General features: G+C 42.1%; 1 protein-coding gene across 1 annotated transcript in view; it reads right to left on the bottom strand.

Moving 5' to 3' along the window:
* Positions 1–22,594, bottom strand: part of LOC149221185 (ACT domain-containing protein ACR12-like) — a 247,714-nt gene that overhangs the window by 127,038 nt on the left and 98,082 nt on the right. The window contains exon 4 of the mRNA XM_089385022.1: positions 18,960–19,054. Coding sequence (XP_089241148.1) covers positions 18,960–19,054 — 95 coding nt within the window. The remainder of the gene's footprint in view (positions 1–18,959; positions 19,055–22,594) is intronic.

Below are 22,594 nucleotides of genomic sequence, written 5' to 3'. Positions count from 1 at the left end.
TCTCTCTAAAGAACAGCTCGGCCACCTGTGTTGTTGTATAATGTGCGGATATGGCAAAGAAATGTGCGTACTTCGTCAACCGATCAATGACGACAAAGATACAATCCTTGCCCTGCACCATGGACAACCCTGTGATGAAGTCCATCGAAATACTCTCCGATTTCCCCTCCAGAATGGGAAGAGGCTGCAATAATCCCGCGAGATGGCTCATCTACCCCTTGTTCCTCTGGCAAACATCGCACTCCCTGACATGCTAGAGTACGTCCTCCTTGAGGCCCTTCCATGAGAACCTCTCTCTGATGGCCCTGTAGGTTTTGGTAAACCCCTGATGGCCTGCCAATGGTGAGTCATGTGATGCCTGGAGTATCTTCTTCTTGAGCTGAGACCCCTCAGTCAAGAAGATCCGATCCCTGTAATAGATGATCTCATCGATCACCCTGTACCTGTCATCTGCCACCTGTCCGTCCAGAATTTCACATGCAAACCTGTCCTTGGAGTACTCTACTAAGAGTCGAGCCCTCCAGTCTGTATCCAAGCTCATAAGAGACAACATGGTTGGTCTATGTGAAAGGGTATCTGCTACCACGTTGTTCTTACCCTTGACATACTCAATGTCAAATTCATATGCTTGGATTTTGCTGATCCACTTCTGTTGCCTCTCTTGTAGCTGCTTCTGCTCCAAAAAGAACTTGAGGTTGTTGTGATCAGTCCTCACCCTGAACCTGTTACCCACCACATACTGCCGGTACTTAGCCAATGCATGCATGATGGCCAGCATCTCCTTGTCGTATATGGAATACAACCTCTCGTGCGGAAGGAGCTTCCGGCCTTCAAATGCTATAGGGTGACCTCCCTGCATCAATACTGCGCCGATCCCCTCCCCCGACGCATCACACTCCAAGACAAATGGCTGCATAAAATCTGGCAGTGCAAGCACTGGGCAACTGCTCATAACCTCCTTGAGCCTGTCAAAGGCTCGCTGCGCTGTATCCAACCAACTGATTGCCCCCTTCTTCATCAAATCTGTCAGGGGTGCAGCAAGCTGTGAGAAACCTTTGACGAACTTCCGGTAGTAAGTGCAAATCCCAATGAATCCTCGAAGTTCCGTCACATTTCTTAGCTGTGGCCATTCTCTGATGGCCTTAATCTTCTCCTCGTGGACCCTCACTCCGTCCACCCCTATGATGTGTCCCAGATACAACATCTCCGTCAACCCAAACTCACACTTGGAGAGTTTGGCATAGAACTGCTGCTCCTGTAAGATATGCAATATTGTCATGGTGTACAGTGGCATGTCCAAGAGTACTGGGATGATCGGTGGTATGGAGAGGCGTATGGTGCTGCACCGCAATGTCTTGGAGTGTTGCCTCTAGGGACACCCATGGACGGAGATACCAGGCATACCTTTGGGTGTAGTTCACCCAGGATCGATGGGGAGACCGATGAGCGATACTTGATGGTATCCGAGGGGACTCACATGCCTGACCCTCTTCTGTTGATCAGTGGTTGTCATTGATGTCAACCCAAGCAGCTCCAGAGACTACCCCGATCTTGCATGTCCATTTTGACTTGACAACTTACTCTATTCTGAGTCAAGGATCTTCTAAATGGATTCTACTCGTCAATATGTTTCTGTGGATATATGGAACGCCAAGTAATTCTTCACGGTTTGAGAAATATTCATGTTTGAAGTTAGTAACCCTAGTTAGTGGGCTAAAACCCTATGGGGTTGTGGCATGGCACTCATAATTGGTGTGGTCATTGAATAGTCAATAATTAATAATGTTTTTTTTGCTCCCAAAATCCATCCAACGTTCACTTGTTGAGGACCCTCTCAACTCAAGACATTCATATAAATAATGACCCTCATATCCTCCTCTAGTAGGGATTTTGTGGCTTCAAATAGGTCACCGTGGCATTGTCTTTATAATTTTTTTCTGTGAAGTTTCAGAAGCTGAAATTGAAACCCATTTGAGCTGAAAACTTGATGAACCTCATGACCGAATTTCAGGTCCTGGTTCGCTATATTTTCGGAGATATGATTTGAGGAAGTTAGGGTTTTTGCAGGCTCCCGAATTCCATGTCAAACAGGGGACGTTGGGAAAATCGTCATAACTTTCTCTCTAAGCATTGGATTCAAATTTCGTAAATAGTGACAAAAAGAGGACGGACTATAGTTTGTTGAGTAGCGTTTTCAGGGCCGAAGGTTGCAACAGTGACACGTGGCACTTCGTACAAGTTCGCTCTACTGAACCAGTCTATAATCAGGTCATCGTGGGAGATTGGGCATAACTCTTTCTTGAAGAATCCAATCTTGATCAGACCTGTGGGGTTGGAAAGAGGACTTAGAGGGCTACCACAAGACGAAATTTCAGACCCTGGAGATCCGAAATTACATAGATACAACAGATTCAATATTGAGCTCCTAGAAGGCAAGAAAAAGCATGCATTCAAGGATCACTGCAGTAAGGACCACACATCAACAGTCAAGGGTAAGTCTCCTACAGCAAGGTATGTATGATTAGTGTTTACATTTGAAATATGAGTATCATCTCTGACATATGTTTTTGCAGGAAAACGTAAGTACATACAGGGTCTCGGTTATATCTCTATGTCTCTATATGTCATAGTTATTTTTGATACCACATTTCAGATGTCCTATTCTTGATACTACAAATTTGATGCTACATATTCTTGATGCTACACCAAGTCTGATAATCTATATTATGTTGTAAGTTCATGTTACTTGTCTTGTCATAGTTGATAGAATGGTCTCTGTTGTTGTACTTAGAACTTGGTCCATCACAAGTCTAGGGTCTGTCATCAGTTTTTATTGCATATATCTTTAGGTCAGTTTTGGATATAGTCTTGCATAGAGTCCAAGCCTTATATCAAGAGTGGGAGTCTTTGTCTACTGTTGCAACAAGTCAACAACAAAAGTGACAAGCACACTTCAAGTACGCATTGTAATTTTAATTTGTATTTATTCATTATTATGCACTTACATGTGTTTTGCAGGTAGAGGTAACTTGAAAGGTATTTTGTTTGGTTTTGGGATTGGTTTCGTTGGGCAGATTTTGCATGCAAGCAGAAGAAGATTCAAGTACAACTTCAAGCAAGAATTCAAGAGCAGTAGTATCAAATCAAAGGAAGCATTGCAGCAAGAATCCTTTGAAGACATGACAGCCATCTGTATATTGTGAAGAAGTGTCAAGGCCAAGAGTCATCATTGTAAAGTTGTAAAAGTGTCATCATTGGAAGAGTCATTATTGTAAAAGAGTTAATCTGCCTAGAGTCGAAAAGGCATTATTGGGAGGTATAGGAGTCTCTGTTAGGATGATGTCATGGTTGGGTTCCAGGTCATAGTGTGATTGCATGTTCGGTCAAAATCATTGTAAATCATATTGTATCGTGGATCGTTGTCCCTAGTACGGGAATCCACACTCTTGTCTCATTTCAGTCATTATAGGGTGGCAGGGAGGTGCTAGGTTGGTGCATGAAGTCGCCTACAGGTTGGAGCCTGTGAACACTTTAGGGTGGTAGGTTGGTCTACAATGTTGGGGCATCGATTGACTACTGAAGAAACCAGGACGTTGGGGCATCCTTACAGTGGGAGCTGGAGAAGAATGTTTTTCTAAAATTCTAGGAAGTTGTTGCTTTCATTTCAGTTGGGGCTGAAGATTAAAGAATTTATTAGAAAAGTGTTTGGTGGTTTTTGACTCAGAGGGGGTTTTCAACCTAAAATTCTTGTGTCTACTGTGTTCTTTTATTTACTGTTACTACTGCATAAACATTAATAATAATTTAAGATTAACCAATGCTCTGAAAAGATTTAAAAGTGTTAATTGCGAAGGAATACTGATTCACCCCCCCTCTCAGTATTTCCAACATCTTCTACATCACTTACAGGAACGAGTGACCTAGTTGTTGTCCTTTGACACTCTGGGCACGAGCAGCAGGGGACGGGGAGCTCACCCAAGATATTTGGATGACACTCAGTGCGATATAGGGGAGACTTCTCAGCGGAGGCATCGAGTCGATGCGCGAGTTGATAGCCACAAGTCGAGGGATGAGGTGATCACCGACAGGGATGGCATATCATTCTTCACTGATCCTATGCCTGGGGAGTTGGTCACAGGGGAGAGATGTGTCACTCTTTCCACAGGGCATGTCTAGACCATGCATAAGCAAAGGATACCGTGTACGGCTGAGATAGTTGTCCAGTATGTAACCGGGTCCCCGACATCATACCGACACATTCTCCAGGGGGCGAGTAGCCGAACCATTGGTGATGGTTGGCAGGAGCAAGATGGATCTGCATACACATAGTCGATTGCGCGTATCAAATATCCATCTATTGGTTGCATTCAGGGGGTAGCTATTTGGCACTTGTGGTTTCCAGTGGTCATCAGTACTACACAGTGGCAGGCACAGGACAGTTTAGCATGCCTCAGATTAGTTCATGATGTATGGAGCCTATATATGGGCGGCATGCAGGGAATAGAGATGAGGGCCAGAGGGATTCCATCGGTTTTTAGGGCTATGCTGCAGTAGGTATCGCTATAGGATGTAGGGATTCAATTGATCGATAGATCACTCGTGATGAGCAAAGTCGTGGAAGAGAATGATATAGTTCGCTCTTGGGATGACACATGGGGGTTCACAGAGGGTTTCATCATATGGGGAGGCAAACATTTTCTATTGTTACACAAGTTCAAAGTTAGATTTGGATGAGTAGGCCTTAGCGCCATGGAGATGCCTAGGCAGGATGTGTCTCGCCTCTTTCAGTATTCCACCATCAGGTTCTAGGAGAGGAGGATATTGTCTGTGCATGATGGGGTGTATGACATAGTCAGAGTAGCGCAGCATCAGCATGGTGGCAACACTCTGGGACTAGCAGGGAACTGGGGCATCACAACTCTTCATAGCTCAATAACCTTTAGGGATGCGTTGGCTACTGCAGGGGGAGACCACATAGATCTTCCAATGGGCTTTAGCGAGTCACTGATGTAGTAGGGGATTTACGGTACTTGCACCAGGCAGGATAGTGACTGGAGCGAGGGGAACCTCATGTTGAACAGGATGGCATGGGATCCTGATATCGAAGGATTCTTTCATATCATGACAGTGCTGAGGTCAAGAACGATTCAGTGGCACATTTGGGACCCTAGCACATGTTGCAGTCACAGTGGGGAGCAGCAGTTAGAGAGGATGCCCATTCAGGCATTGCTTGAGGACAAGCGATTTTTAGTACATTGGAAGAACTTGCCAGTTGAGAATGCTACTTGGGAGGGCAAGCACATACTTGAGCGTCCAGCACTGAAGTTGCTTGGGGACAAGCAACATTTGGGAGGGGAGGACTGTCATGTCCCTTCGTAAATTATTTTGGAGCAGTATTAATTTCTACATTTTTGGGGCCAATTTTGGAGGTGATGGGGGCCCATTCGATTTTATTAGAAAGTTAAACTAAGGAGAATTTATTTCGATGTGGTTAAGTATACGTGGGGGTCACCCATGCTAGGGGAATACGCATTCCCTAGTTCGATTTGCATGGAGGGGAAATCGATAGTTATGTGAGGGACCCACGATGGAGGGAAAAATGGAGGGAAAAGTGCTACACAAAATCTATATAAGGAAGGTAGCTCTCCTCATTTGGATATCTTATCTTTTGACATATTGAACTCAATCTTTGTTGCTCGAGCTGCTTAGCTGGGTTACTGTGTTGTTTAGCACATGAGTGTCTCCGAGCAGAGATCTCAACCCTTGCTTTGGTGGACTTCGAGTGCCAGCCCTAGGAGGGGGTTCTTCTTCATCTCAGTTTGTAGCAGCAACTGCAAGACGAGTTACAGCAGTTGAAAGTCGAGTACCAGCAGCAGGGGGGTTTACAGCAACGTGGGGATTGTGCAATCACAGCGTGAGGCACTCTGAAAAGTTGGGGAGACAGGGGCATCCTTTCATCATTTTTAGGAGTATATAGGGCAGCTACAGATAAGAGGGTCATTCTACATGCAGCTCTCTTTTCATCACATGCAGGACTGCGTCATCTCCTCAATGACTGCACAATCATTGGAGTGAGACTCTTTGGGGCAGCACCACCGGGGGAATTTGGAGCTGGGGTGCTAGGAGATCATTTGGAGGGCCATTTGAGGAGGATTGTTGGAGTTGGGAGAGCAAAGATTGACAGGATCCATCACAGCAATAGAATTCGAAATTGGAGGAGGGCCAAGTTGTGAGGGGTCAATTTGAAGGTTGGAACCAAGGGAAACCCTTTCTGGGTTTTGGGCAAGGATCACACTCCTAACTTTATAGTATTTTATGGGCAGATCTAAGGGGTCAAACAAGGGTCCCAACTCAGCCAGCAGCTAGAGAAGCTAAGGGGAATTTGGGCCAAAATTTCAAGGTCAACATTTGGCCAATTCCTTCGTGAGTTATTCAGGGTATTTGGTGGAGAGGTCGGAGTTAATTTCCCGCAATTTTCTGAGCACCAAAGGTGGGGTTTCCAGTAGCATCTTTGTAGCAGACAGCACAATTCCACAAGGGTAACGCAAGGCATCATTGCAACAGTTATTTGTGCCATCTAGGCTTGACATATTACCACCTAGGCTTGACCATACTTGCCATTGAGGCAAGCCCAGGTCCATTGCTTCCACATTATTGTACTTTTCTCCTAGATTATAATAAAATGGCTCAGTTGTTGGTTATTCCTAGACTTTTTATCGGTGTGCACTGAATGTTTCAATTTTATGGTGTTTTTATTGTTTGCTTTGCATAGCACTATTTTTCTTAGTTTGGAACATTACATCTTCATTGAAGGATACAAGAATATATATTAAAATGTATGAAAATAAATGATGATACAATTAGGAATGAGGGTCCTGTATATATAGCTAGGTAAGTACCCTTTCACGAACAAGCATGTTTGTAGAGACATGCCCTTTTGTTTAACTAATTATTATTTAATTACATATTATTATGATTATTATTTATCATCTATTTTTATTATTTTTACATAAATTATATTCATAGCACATTCCCAGGGTCCACATAGGGCAAGCCTCCCTATCCCCTTGCCCCCACCTTGGGGTCAAGCCTAGAATGATGCCCAAGAAGTTGAAGCAACTAAAAAAAGAATAAAAAGCATAATTGGCCACATTCAACAAGAAATTGTACCACAAAATGCAAAAAGATGGTCGGGACAAAAATAATTAGCACATGGGCAAAAGCCAATACATGAGCTCCACCCCAATCCATGACAATCACCCTATTCCATAGGCCCTAGATGAGCCTCCTTTATCATTCAGGGACCCATGATTGTCCCAAGCCCTGGAGGGAAATGAACCACCCTACCTTGAAGGGGGTAATCGCTGCTATATCTTACACATCATGCTCTTGTCGTTTGAGCCCTGAGTAGTTAATTAAAGAAAATTCATAAAAGGCCAAGGCATATAAAGAAGGGTGGAAAAATCAAGGTCAGGGCACCTCATGTACCATGACTTCTCCCTCCTATACATTACATACCCAGGTGTGGGCTTCCCCTTATCTAGCTACCCCTATGCCCCATTATGTGGCCTAGGATTGCTCCTCTCATTCCCTATTCCATCTCTCTTATTTGTCACTTGTAACCCCCATTATAGGGATGTACCTTGGACATACTATCCCCTCTAAGGGCTAAAACCACCTAATAAGGTACTTGGCTAACCCACTTTGGAGCTTGGAGACACTAGCACATGCCCAAGCCCACTACAAAAAGGCATGCCATTATGAAGTGCCCACCTTGCTATCCATGATTTGTAATCTCTTTCGCCCGATTATTTTAATGACTGGTTGTACTGGAAACCTAGGGGACACATTGGATCTTATGTAGGATTGCACGTGGTTTCCATTTGGGTTTGGTTTCCCTATATGGGATCTTGAACCCTAGAGGTCTACATTGGCACATGTAGGGTGTGCATAGAGCCATGGGCCTCCACAGCAGCAGACAACACTCTACAGATCTTCATCGATGTTCAGAGACTACTAGCGATCCACTTTTGGGATGATGGTGATATGCTTGGTACACTATGTCCAGCATGCCCCCACAGGAGCCCCACACTCTTATCAGGTATTCTAGCACTTGTACGATGTCGTGGCAGCATTCAGTCCACCACTTGGACCATTAAAGAGGATCTACAGGCATCTCTGATTGATATGGAGACCCATGGGGTCATGTATGTGCCCTCAGACCCACTGGGAGCACCACAGGTCTACTACTTGGAAAACAAGGGGCCACCCCCTTGTCCATCATATTCTGAGGAATTTATTTCTCAACATGGCACTTCAGGATACTATTGACCGTTTGGAGGGCCCTACGACATACACATACTATTATTTGGCCCCTTGTGATGCTTATTTTTACATTTGTGAGCTAGTTTGGTGGGTTTTTCACCAATAGGGGTTATCATTTGCACATTATTTTATCATTAGGAGCTAATGTAGGCCCATAGGCTAATTCGAACTCCTTAGGAGGCTATATATTGATGTTAGATACATTCATTGGGATCATCACATGACTTGGGATCTCTCAAGGATCTGTCGAGCAACGAAAGATGTACCTTAAGCAGAAACTGAGATTTGCTCATATGCAAAAGGGGTAGCGTGTGGATCCATTCCTCACGAAGCTTCAGGAGACCCATCATGAGTTATCTCTTGTGGGGTCTACACCTCAAGACTCAAAGTTGGTTAAACTGGCCCTCAATTTTGTCTTAGATGAGTCGCAAGTCTTTGTCGAGAGTATCTTGGGTAGGGCAGCTTTGCCGAATTGGGATGAGATGTGGGCAACTCTCAAAGAAGAAGAGCTGAGGAGAAACTTGGTCAAGTGCAAACTTGACGGAAGCAGCAGCAGTGGGTCGAAGCCCAAGGAGTAGTAGGATAATGAAACCCTCGCATCGAAGGGATAGCAAGAGCAACAGAGACGTAAGAAGGACATCTCGAAGATAAAGTGCTTTAGGTGTGGTGAGATGGGTCACTATGCAACTCAATGTCCTCTCAGGAAGAAGGACAAAGATGAGAAGCATGATCTGAAGGTTGTGCCCGTGAAGATCAAAGAGGAGAAGTTCGCCATGATAGCCGAGATACCTCCAGGAGGGAGGTGGGCGATTTGGAGTTGTAGTTCAAAGGAGCTACACATGGGCAAGATCCTTGAGAACCCCACCTCTTGGATCATTTCCTTGCTATGGGAGCCCAGATCAAAAGTAGCAGGATGGACTAGTGTCGGATGGTGTCGAGGATTGTCGGAGAGATAGTGGCAGTGGTTAGGAGCGTCAGAGACTGAACAACGCAGAGCAGAGTTGGCAGCAGTTTAGATGGCATGGAGCAGAGATTAGTAGCAGCACAGTAGATTACAAGGGTCAACACAGAGACTAGCAGCAGTCAGGCTTCAACATTCACGTGGTATCATATTGAACACAGTTAGTTTAGTAATTTGGGATGTTTTTCCGTTGTTGATGGAGTAGCAGCAACAGTTTGCAGTGCAGTGGCAGTGCTAGCAGCAGCACAAATGCAGCACTTGAGAGGGAGCTATAGTATAGATGCAGTGTTGACAGTGGCGGTGTCAGCAGCAGTACAGTTGCACCAATAGCGTAGTAGTTGGTGGACAGCATGTCAAACATCAGTAGCGCAGAGGATGATGTTATGAAGTCAGAGTGATGCTTTAGTGGGAAGCATTGCTAGAGCACATTTCTCACTAAAAGGGAGTGTTGATTTTTGGTAGCATCGGATGTGCTCTAAGTTTCAAACTTTGCAGGGAGGCTTAGACACATGCATTCTCTAATACCCAGAAATCGTTTTGGGAAATTCCACCCGGAGACAATTTTATTAAAATAATTAATTATTTTTAATGGGACCCTAAGTCTAAACTTAGGAAATTAAAATAGTTAAAGGGTATTAATATAAACCGTGGGTGAAACTTCTAGGAGAAGGCAAAGATCAAATCAATATGATCCTAGCCAATGATTCGAATCTAATCTAGGTCGTTGATTGATCAACAAGAGGATTATAAGAGAAGGCTTGATGGGCACTTGAAGAGCACACCGAGAGAGATCAAGAAGATCGAATTTCTCAGAGAGGGCAGCGCAACAGTTGCTAGAGGACTGATCGAAGAGAACTCTTGTAGTGAGGGGCAGTGAATCCGGAAGAAGGAAGTTTTCCTAGCCCGAAGAGTATGAGGCAGAGAAGGCAGAACGACATCCAGAGAGAGGCAGACATTAGCCCACACAGAGTTGACGCAATGGCAGCATAGGCCTTAGAGGGAGATCGAATTCTTGCTGAGGAAATCGAGTTTCAAAAGCCGTGAGTCAGGGTGTGAGACCGTGAGGCAAAGATTCGAATTTTCCAGCCAACAGAAGGTCCGGAGAAGAAGCAGCGTGATACCCAGCAGGGGTGACGCAGGGACTGCACAAGGCTTACGCAGTTCTGCGCAGAGGGTACGCAGAGGCTCCAGTTCAGCGTGATCAGACTCAGATTCTCCCAATGACAGGGTGAGAGCACTTCACCATTCGATTTGTCCAGTTACTCTTTGTATCAGATTACTAGTTGAGCATCCAAGAATTGTACTCAGATTTACTACTGCATAATAATAAAACCCTCAGATTTGTTGCACCAGCTTTCCCATATTGGGTTTTTTCGAGGAGATTTGTCCAAAAATAACGGTGTTATTGTGTTGTATTTTCTTTCTTGCTCATTCTCTTCTTTCCGCATATAAAATAATTAAGTGAAGGTTGCAGTGTATGTATTTCAATGTTTGTTGTAGGAAACTGCAAATAACTTGTCCATGTAAATCTAACAAGTAGGAGAAATATCATCAATTGCTACAATAGGGATTCCGGTTTAGGAATTTTCACAAATGGATGGGATTAGATTTGCTACACTTCACCTAGAGGGAGATGCACAAGAGTGGTGGTATCATGGGTTGGTCACATTGGGGCATGCATCAATAACATCATATTATGAGTTTACGAGGAGGGTGGTGGAGAGATTTGACAGAAGGACCCCGAGCTACACTTCAAGGAGTTGGCCAACCTAAAGCAGACAGACAGTTCTGAGGCATACATGGCAGAGTTCCAGAGACTAGCTGGTATGGTCTCTGATGTCTCAGAGATGAGGTTGATCATGTTGTTCATTGAGGGGTTGGCAGAGTCACTACATGGTTCGATGCTATGACATAAGCCTTCCCTCTGTAGCGGGAGAGATCCTCAAGACCCTAGAACATCTACCAAGTGTATGGTGAAAGTGTGGAGTCAGTTGGGCATGGTGAACCAGGTGCATCATCCTCGTCCAAAAAGGTGGAACACGAGCAATCCATGAGCGTTGTTGGGGATCAATGAAGTAATCTATGCTATGTTGGAGGCCCATGGCTCTCAACACTCACCCTACAAGTGTCAATGTGGCCCTCTAGAGGGCTAAGACTCCATATAGGGAGACCAAGCCCCAAATGGAGACCCACCTGCAATCCTGCATAAGATGCAATGCGTCCCCTTGTCCTCCAATACAACAAATCTGTCATGTCCCCTTCCCAAATAAATTTGTAACAGGTTTTGGTCTCTCCACAATTTTGCATAAATTTTGATGAGTAAAGGAACCCAAACATTTTTGACTTAGGAACTTAGGAGGAAGGAAGGTTGAATTAAATTGCTAGTGGAAGGTGGGGACCACCCACATGGGAAAACACACTTGGGCACTTCGAATTGCCTTGTAGAGGAATTGAATGGCTTAGAGAGGGGCCCACATGGGGAAGGAAGGCCCACACAAAATATAAGGAGGAAAAGCTCCTCAATTGAGGGTATTCATTTGCACATCGAATTCACTTGTGTTGCTTGAGCTGCTTAGCTGAGTTACCTGGTTGTTTAGCATCGAGTTTCTCAAGCGGGAGACTCAACCTTTCCTTTGGGGGACTTCGAGTGCCACCCTAAGAAGGCATTTCACACTATCTTGGAGGAGAACCAGAGGAGATTAGTGGCCATGCCACTCGGCCTTTGAACCAGCAGAGCATGTTTCTGGAACAAGCGGAAGGGGAACATGCAGAGGTGATTGGGAGTTCATTTGGGCAGCACTTACTGGGAAAGTTTAGGGAGTTGGAGTACAACAGAGGATTAGCCTTTGGGAGGAGATTGGGGACAGGACATTGTTGCGTTTGGGCAGCTCAACTTACAGCTTTGGTGGACTGCACAAAGGGCCATTCTAGGGCTCACGTGGGAGTTGGTGGAGAAAGCTACGGAGCTGGGGTTAGCTGCGAAAAGGGAGGAAAGCCATAGGGGATAACATCTCAGTATTTGGGACAGATTTGGGGGGGCTTCCAAACCATTTCTATACATGCCGATATTTTCAGCGTGAGGGGGAGGATGTGGTCCTTGGAGGTCGATTTTCAGAGGTCTGAACTAGGCCAAACCCTTTCTGGGTTTTGGTGGGTTTTTGTTGAGGAGCCAGGAGCTGAAGTTGCAGAATATTCTGAGCATAGGAAGCAAGGTTTCTAGTACATCCTTTCCAGCAGGCAGCGTAGATCACCTTTGGAGCAGTAGTTGGACCGCACTAGGATCATCATTTGCTCACCTGGGTTTTGTCACGCTTGTCCTTGGAGACAAGTTCAGGTGCACCATCCATCACTATTGTATTTGCCCCAGAAATATTTAATAAAATGGCTCAGATGTTCTCTATTTCCATTGCTTTCATGGGTGTTTGATTGTATCTCATTTCTGGATGTTGGTTCATCTATTTGCTTTGTGTATCACTAAATTTCCTAGTTATGAACATTACAAAATCATTAGAATTATCAAGTAAAAGATTTTACAAATCATAGAATCAATGGGGCACTTCATGGTAGCATGCCCTTCCATAGTGGGATTTAGCATGTACCATTGTCTCCAAGCTCAATAAGGGATTTAACCAAGGACCTTATTAGGTGGTTTAGACCTTTAAAGGGGGTGGCATGTCCATGGTAGATCCATAAAGTGGAAGGTGCAAAGTGATATAATGATGGAACGGAGTGGGGGCCAAGGGAATGATTCAAGCCACATGTGATGGGACAAAGGGCAGCTATAATGAAGGAAGCAAATCATGATACATGAGTTACCCCGACCTTTATTTTTCCACCCTTCTTCATATGCCTTTTGTGCCTTTTATTGATTTTTCTTCATAATTGCTTGGGGCTCCAGGGGATAAGAGCATGATGTGTAATATATAGCAATGGATACCCCCTTGAAGTGAGGCAGTTCATCGCCCACCAAGGGTTGGGACAATCATGGCTTCCTTAACGATGGAGGGGGATCATTCTAGGGCCCATAGGAACTAGGGTGATAGCCATGGATAAGGGGTAGAGCTTTTGTTTTGGCTTTTTCCCACTTGCTAAATTTGTATGTCCCAACCATCTTTTGCATTTTATGGTACATTTCCTATTGAGAGTGGCCAAATTATGCTTTTTCCTTTCTTTTTAGCTGCATCAACCTACAAGGCATCGTTCCAGGCCCGACCCAAGGTGTGGACAAGGGGAGAGGGAGACTAACCCTATGTGGACCCAGTGGACACATCTGGATTCAGATGGGGAAAAATGAAGAATGGGGTTAAGATGAGTGGAGGGGGGTGATGTATATGGAGTCGGGAAACGGACCACGCAACCAAAATTGGGATTTCCCGTGTAATTCCAATCATAAATCTAATGGCCAATAAAGGAGATCCCATGGGACTAGGATACAAGGGTAACCATAAAATCGAGCAATGGAGACAAGAATACTGACCAAACCCATTGTATTCGTTGAATCCCCTCACCAATCCATGCCCAAAGTGCCTATGAAAAGTAAACAAAATTACTCAATCAAACTAATGAAAGGGCATACCTTTGCGGTCGGGAGGCCCACCTTCAAACATACATTCGTAACAAATGGGTGAGGGACCACATGGATGGCTCAGGTGGCAAAGAAAATGACACATCGAGCTATCTGGTGGCTGCAAGGGGTTGTTAGTTGCCGACTGATCTAGGAGAATTTGTTGTTGGTTGCCGACTGAGGACCATTTAGGAGAATTTGTTGTTGGTTGCCGACAGAGGACCATCTAGGAGAAAAAAATTCTCCTATATATACTACCCACGGGTGGTGGGTAACAGGCTAAACCTGCCAGCATTCAAGAGGCATCCTAGCATCAGGTGTGGATGGATGCCATGGTGGAAGAATATGCTTCCATCATGAAGAACAAAGTATGAGAGGTTGTGCCATGACCAGTGAGCAAGTCAGTGGTGAGCTAGAGATGGGTGTACAAGTTCAAGCATGTTGTGGATGGCAGTGTGCAGAAGTTCAAAGCCCACTTTGCGGCTAAGGGCTTTTCACAAAAGAAAGGGATCGATTATGACAAGACCTTCACTCAAGTAGCCAAATACTCATCGACCAGGGCTATCATTTCTACAACAGTGTAGATGGGTTGGAGGATTCACATGATGAAAGTGAAGATGGCCTTCCTCAACAATATTATTGAGAAAGAGATATACCAGAGAGTTTTTGAGGTTCACAGGAGAGATTCCCATGTGTGCAGGTTGAAAAGAGCATTGTATGGGCTCAAACAAGCTCCCTAGGCATAGTATGTGTCGATTAACAGTTATTTGCGGAGCATGAGCTTCACCAAGAGTGAGGCAAACCCGAACCTGTACTACATTCAGGTGAAGGGTGAGCCTCTCATATTGGTGTTATATGTTGATGACCTGTTTCTCATAGGGTCTGAAAAGATCATAGCGCACTACAAGCAGTATCTTGTAGAAGAGTTCGAGATGAAGGATTTGGGTTTGATGCACTACATTTTGGGGTTGGACATGCGGCAGAGAGAGAGAGAGAGAGAGATTTTCCTTGAACAAGGAAAATACACAGTTGGGATCTTGAAGCGTTTTAGGATGGAGGACTGCAGACCCATGGCTATGCCACTTGTGACCAATTGGAAGAAGATCGATACTTCCATATCAAAGGTAGTGGACCCTACCTTGTATAGACAATTGATTGGCTCTCTCATGTATATGGTCAACACCAGGCCAGACATTTGTTTTGTAGTGAACACACTCAGCCAATTTATGGTAGAGCCTAAGCGAGTGCACTGGGTAGCTGCAAAGCATGTTTTGAGATATCTTCGAGGCACAGTTGACTATGGGTTGAGGTACAATCAACAGGATGGAGTGAAGCTAGAGGGAGGTACATTGATGCAGACTGGGCAGGAAGTACAATTTATAGGAAGAGCACTTTCGGATGCAGTATCAGTTTAGGATCAAGAGCAGTCTCTTGGTACAGCAGGAAACAGAGCTCATTTGCATTAAGTTATGCAAAGGTCGAGTACATGGCTTCTAGTATGGTGGCATGGGAGGCTATTTGGCTTCAGAAACTCCTTGTTGGAATTCTTTATCAGGAGCTAGATTCAATTGTCATTTGCTGTGATAATTAGAGATGTATTAAACTCTCTTAGAATCCAGTATTCCATGATAATTTTAAGCAAACTGAGATCAAGTACCACTTTGTCATAGGTGCAGAAGGGGCCATTAAAACTGCAACACATTCCCACAGACAAGCAGGTAGCAGACATCTTGACAAAAGCCTTGATGAAGGGAAAATTTGTATTCTTCAAGGATAAGTTGGGTGTTGTGCAAAACACCTTCCTCACTAAGAGGGAGTGTTGAGATTGTAGCTTGGAAGGTGATTTTGCATGGATCAGGTGCCATGACATGCAGCGGTTGACCTTAATTATCTCCTGCAACAGTTAATTAATGAATTTCTTAAGCCAAGACTTTAGAATCAATTTAATTTAATTGTTGGGTACCTTTTTATAAAAGGAAAAATAGGTCAACAACAAATTAAATTGTAGTCGTTGATCTTAGTGAGTCGAGATCTAATCTCAACTATTGAGATTAGGGTGTTAGCTTGAGATTAGGGTTTGATCTTTTTAATAGAAGGTTTGATACAAGGGAGATGCACATTCGATTTGGCACAAATTGGGATTCAGTGGAGTGCAGTATTTGGCAGCAAGAGTGAGAAAAGGCTATATCAAGGCAAAGCGAGATCAGTAGAGAAGTTGAGTTTCTTTGTACACAGAAGTTTTATGTTGGGTTGTGCATGTGGGTCGTACAAGAGCCAATTTAGAGAGAGAGGGCTAAGATCTTTTGCTAGGTATTTTCCGAAGCAAATTTTGGTGTAATGCTGTAAGAAAATATTGCTCCTAAAGCTAAATAAGAAGCCCAACATTTGTTGGTTTTCCTCATACTGGGGTTTCCAAGGTATATCTGTGTTATTCTCTATTATATGTGGTTGCATGTGATTGGTTTAGTGTGTTTTGCTTCTGCTAATTATTTGGTCAAAAACCCAAAATATTTATGTTAATTTTCCTTAGGGCTACATTGTTCTTTGTTGTAGATAATTGTATTTAAACATTTACTTATTACATTCACCCTATAACATCATTATCAACAATAGCAATTATGTAGAAAGAACAATAAACAGTGGAACAAAAAAGATCAACAGAAGAAAAGCATGCACAATAGAGATGTCGGGGTTTTGTCAGAGGCCAAGGCAAAACCCCACAAGGGGGAAAACCTGGAATTCAATTCTTCTGCTTCTATTAGATATTCATCAATTGTTCAGCTGAGATACAAAGTACATTCATAGTGAGAGACATCATTACATCAGGCCTCTCTAAGGCCAGTTCAAATCAGTTCGCAACTACGTTTGTGAACTGAACGAGACAAGTTCAAGATAGTTGTCATCATATCACAATATCACCTGTCATAGATACAATGTCACATTAGTCATAGGAGCACTGTCACCAATGTATATGTAGGGTTACTATGACATCATAGATCTGTGTAATGTCAAGGTTCCAGCATATATGCCATAGGTCACTGTCATGATAGGAAAACTGCCATGAAGATTTCATTCATCAAGATCTCCGTCATGAAGATCAAGGACATGGTTTATCATCCATCAAGGTCACTGTATCAAGGTTACTTTCAAAATAATTGTCATATGAACAACAAGGTCATTGCACAGGGTCATTGTTATAGTCATTGAAAGTCATTGTCATCTTGGTTCACTGATATGCCAAGATTCTCTGCTTTATCAAGGCTCACTGTCAACAGATATGCCAAGTCTATTATCTCATCAAGGGTTATTATTATGTCTTTCAAGTCACTGTCACGATCGCCATAAAGCCATATATCAGATCATAGATATTTGTCAATGCCACTGATGTAATGTTAAGCCTCAAGATCGTTGTGCAAGACTCAGGATCACTAAGTGAACCATTATGCCTGAGAGTCATTGTGATAGCGAGCTACAGTGATATCCTCTGTAGTGATGCCACTGTTGTATAGAAAGAGTGAAGCCACTGTGAAGTAGAGTCTTCGAGCTAGACATTGTCCTCAGAAATGCGTTCCTTAGACCAAGCTTTAGTGCGAGCCACAAAGGAGTAGAAAGAACCACAAAAGAATATAAATGTAAATCCAGAATGTAGCGAAGCCATGGTGACATTGAGTAAGAGCCACTAAAATTTGATCCACAGGAACACAGGTGCGATCCACTACGAGATTACTATGTACATGTGCTTGTGAGACAAGCAATACAAGCCACAGAGTATTATGCGGACTCCGGAGAAATATAAGCGAACCAAAGAAAGATGATCCACTACGATGCGGCCTGCAGAGAATAGTATAGTGATGCCCCCTATAGAATATATCATGAATCAAAGATGCAAACTATAGATACTGCGAGTCACAAAGGTGCGAACTGATCTGCCTCAGAATACCAAATCAATGCCTCAATGCCTCAAGTGATGGAGAATTATAGCCAATATATAGTTGTTCTTACGAACGAATGATCACAACTTATGGATAGGCCAACATGAGATTTTGGCAGGAGGCATTTTTGAGTTCAAATTTTGCTCAATAATATTTAAATATATTATTTTGAATCCAATTCAAATTCTCTTCAAAAGCTTGCCCCAAATTTATATTACAATACGTAATACGCAGAGTGTCCAATAATTTGAGTCTTTGACCAATTTGAATTTTCTTTGACCACTATAAATTCTCTTTGGGATTCAATGGCCTTTCCTTGGTGCTTAGGGTTTCCCCTTTGGGGAAATTCATCCTGAAGCTGCCCAATTTCAACAGTTTATTGTTACAAATCAAATTAGAAAATGTTATTTAATTTTAGATCTGTAATTATTTGTTGAGACGTTAAATTTGTAACTGGGTTTAAAGAAATTGACAATCAATCAGGAGCAGTTATGAAATTAGCAAAACTTTGAATATCAAAACAAAAGCAGTTCCTATTCTAGTAACAAGCACCAGCTGTAAACTAGCAATGGGCAAGAACTGTTGAAGTTCTAGATCATCAGTGAACAAAGACATTTATTGGTAAGGAGTAGATGAAGCAGGGAAGAAAATATTTTAATATGGTTAGAAAAGCACACAAAGAATGACAGGAAATTGCTGCTTACACTATTTAACAAATAGTTAGAAAATTCCATCATTTGAATATAGAAACTAACAACTAGGAACAGAAAACAATCCTCTAATACCACTTGAACCTATTAGAGTATGGTCAAAAAAATCTGGAAATAGCATGTACTCGAGCGTTTCACCTAATTCACCTAATTATACTAAATGGATCTATAGAATCTATAGCAAAAAGTAAAGAATTAAAAGTAGAAGACGCTATTAATTAAATCCAAAAGCATGTAATATTTATATGCTTAAGGGTATTGCTATGATTAAACTAAGCTTGGGTGATTTTAGCCTAGTTAATTTAGAATAACTACTAATGGACTAACATCAATTACTGCTGAGACTGACCTACACTATAAGTGCTTGCACTCGCAAAAAGATTTTACTTTGTATAAATCATTACATTGAGTCCCCATGGCATGTTCATTACAAACACACCAAAATAATAGGTGGTAGTGAAACTTACAATCGTGTTATGAAGAACTTGGTACGAGTAACTGATGCCTCTGTGGAAACACTAGCTTTTGCCACATCCAGGCCAAGATCTTGGAGTGCCCTCATCTGCATTGCAAATTTTAACATAGTAATTTGTAAAAAATTACCATTCAAATATAAATAGAATATTAACAATTGTCAATGCATATAAATTCCAGAATCCTGTGAGGGGTGTATAATGCAAAATTCCAAACTGAATGTGTCCAACATACAAGGAATAACCATTACAAAAGAACATATAAATATAGCATATCATGGTTCATCAAGGCAAAACAAACAATGTGTCCCTTGCGCAGTGCACCAGTGGTTGAGATGGGGCATCAATATGTCAATGACCCACGTACAGATCCTAGCAGGCATAGAGCCCAAGAACAATGTGTTATTTGGCTGAGTTTGACAGCTTGCCACATTTTAAGTGGGACCACAAAAATGTGGATATGGGGTTGATAGCTCCCTGCAGATCAATGAAAGTATTTACCCTTATCCAAAAAAAGGTAAAACCCGCAACATAATAACAAGATCAAATGAATAAAATTGTGATTATAAATGTGTCACTTTTAATAAATGAGTGAAATTCTCAGCAAATCCTCTAATCCTCTCCAAATATATTAGGTATTACAATTGACAGGTAATAGACTCCTAGGTTACTAATGTCTCAGCAACTAGTTGATCAATTAACATAATAATGATCAAATGAATAGAATTGTGATTATAAATGTGTCACTTTTAATAAATGAGTGAAATTCTCAGCAAATCCTCTAATCCTCTCTCCAAATATATTAGGTATTACAATTGACAGGTAATAGACATCTAGGTTACTAGTGTCTCAGCAACTAGTTGATCAATTAAATTATGCAATTTGCACATTTAATCCATACAAAAATAACACAAAGAAGCAGATTTAACATGTGATCTCCTGAAAGATAACATGACACAATCGTGTAACTTCACTGACAGTAAAACGACGAGTATATAGGTCTTCTAATTGTCTGCTCTCCATAAGTCATTGCTTGATTCTCACCAGCAAAGTCACAAAATTTCTATTTAAATCTCTCAAACCTCTCACAAATCTCAAGAGGTAGAGCTCTTTGTATAGCAACACAGCTCTAGTTTAACAACCAGTGCCTATTCCATTCAGTTGTCCTTGTAGCCATTAGGCAATCTAATTTAACATCAAGTTGACATGCCAGCAATCCAGCTGACATTACATTGCACTATGACCCAAGGCTGCTTCGAAGTGGAAGCAGAAGCGGGGTGAAAATTTTCAAAAGCTTCCAGGTCAGGAGTGATTTTCGGAGCATTTTTTATTTAATATATATTTTGATGCATATATGTGAACAAAAGCATGTAGAATAAGAAATAGTTATAAAAAGCATAAAAACATGGATAAAACCATATAACATCAATCATCTAGCTGTTATAATCTTCATCAACCACAGGTCCACAAGTTACAACATCTTGATTCTCATCAACCTTAAAGTTTCAAAGTTTCAAAATTCAATATATAACATTTGTCATCACTAAAGTTGTACTTGTAACCATTACCAAACTATGTGAATATCAAACATGAAATGAAACGTTTCATGAAGCATCATATTCATAATCCATTACCAATGAGTTATAATTGCCAACATCAGACTTCAAACTTAAATTGTCATCTATTGTTTACAAAATATACCATAATAAATATGAAAGAGTCAATAGTTATAAAAAGTACTAGAAACTAGAAAAGACAAGTAAATCTACTATCTACTAAAATTTCTTTTTGCCACGAGAAACTTCTAATTTATTTTCTCGTGATCTATGAACAATGGGAGTCTCCTCCCACATGGTCTGACAACCATGTCTAGAACCAAAGGGCACATGACCTCCACTCAACGTTGCAGATGGAGCTGGCAACAAAAATGGTGCAACTTGAGCATTAATAGTTGATGGGGATGGCATTGTTGTTGATGTTGTTGTTGTTGCTTCATCCTCATCATCCAAAAGTTTTTCTGAAAACCATTCTAAATGTAAGGCTCCATCCGACAAATTATCCTCCTCAGGGTTGTTGTCCCAAGTGATATATGCTCTATCAAATCGATCCCCTCACAATAATGTGTCAACAACCTCGAGTTGTAGTGTATATAAACCAAGCTTTCTGTTTGATTTTCATTGAGGCAATTTCTTTCGACATTGTGGATGAAGCTATAGGTGCTCCAACCCCTCTCTGCAAAACAAGTATTAACCACCTGCGAAAGCACTTTAACTGCCAATTTCACCAAAGATCGCCCGGAGCCATACACATTCCACCATTCAACAGGATCCAATCTATATCTATCATCAATTGCATGCAAATAACCAAACATCCCAGTTTGACTGAAGTATTTGCTTAATTCTCCATGCAATCTAGCACATTCCTCTCTATCAGGGACCAGATTGTCTAATGCTAGCATGTACCCTTTTGTACCTGTGGATCTGTCTGGGGTTTTCTCCTAACCCAACCCCCAAGTGCAAAGTTAGCCAACCAAGAGGGAGAGTAGTATTTTGGCATAAGGATACATTGCCAAGCCATGGAGCACAACATTAATATTATCCCACCTTTTGACCACATGTTTGTGAATATGATCATACATTATGGCATCTTTCGTTTGAACAATATCTTTGATTTTCCATAGTATGCTATCCATCTGCTCATACACATCCCCAATCACCAACGTATCTGCTTGGTGAACTGCAAAACATACTTCACACTAGTGTTTTAAAAACCGGCGGGTCTGAACCAATAACCAGTCAAACCGGCCGGTTAGCAAGCCCACCGGGTCAAACTAGCTTAAAAACCTGGTTTACCTCCTCATTTTGCCTTTTTTTGCCCTAATCAGTGCTAACAGACCGGTTTAGGACAGAATCGGCCGGTTTGTGGTCAAACCGGCTGGTTTTGTCCTAAACCAGTCGGTTTATTGCCAAGGCAACTATAACCCCCACAAAATGCATTTTTGTGAGTTTTGACGTTGGTTTGAGGGAAATTTGGGGTTGTTTTCCTCCAAAAATAGTCCCTCCAAGAAAAAAATGCCTACCCTCTCAGTTTCCTGACACATCTCAACCCAACAATGTTGCCAATTAATGGTAATGTTAAATTCTTAAAGTAAAAGTGATTTCATTTTCATCCTTTTACTTAAATTTTTAACATTACCATGAAATGACTCAGGATGTTTGAGAGTGGTTTCGACCTCATTGGATTTCATATGGAGAAACTAGAATTTTAGGTTTCACTCAAAATTCAGCAGACTTATTGGTTTTCAGGATTTCATGGTTTGGGGGTTTGCAATGTTTCATTTGATTCTATCATGCATGAGGGTATGAGATTGGCATTTGATCAAGATCATGAAGCCCTTTAAGAACCTTGATTGTGGTGGCATTGATTGTTGAACTTTGTTGATGTTGGTGGTACTGATTGTTGAACTCCTCTACCATGGCCTTAACAAGAATGAACCCTTCAATCAAAGGAAAACAACTGGTTAGGCATGCTAACCCTTTTCTACCACATTATAAGGTCGAGGAGATGAACCCTTCACTCAAATCAAAATCATTGGTTAGGCATGTTAAACCTTTTCAATTTCTATCATG

This window comes from Pinus tabuliformis, chromosome Q (genome assembly GCF_031772625.1).
Source record: "Pinus tabuliformis cultivar Carrire ecotype Pingquan chromosome Q, CPIR1, whole genome shotgun sequence".
In the NCBI taxonomy this organism is placed as follows: Eukaryota; Viridiplantae; Streptophyta; class Pinopsida; order Pinales; family Pinaceae; genus Pinus; species Pinus tabuliformis.
The sequence above is the reverse complement of the archived record's forward strand: the minus strand, read 5'-3'. Positions and strand labels throughout refer to the sequence as shown.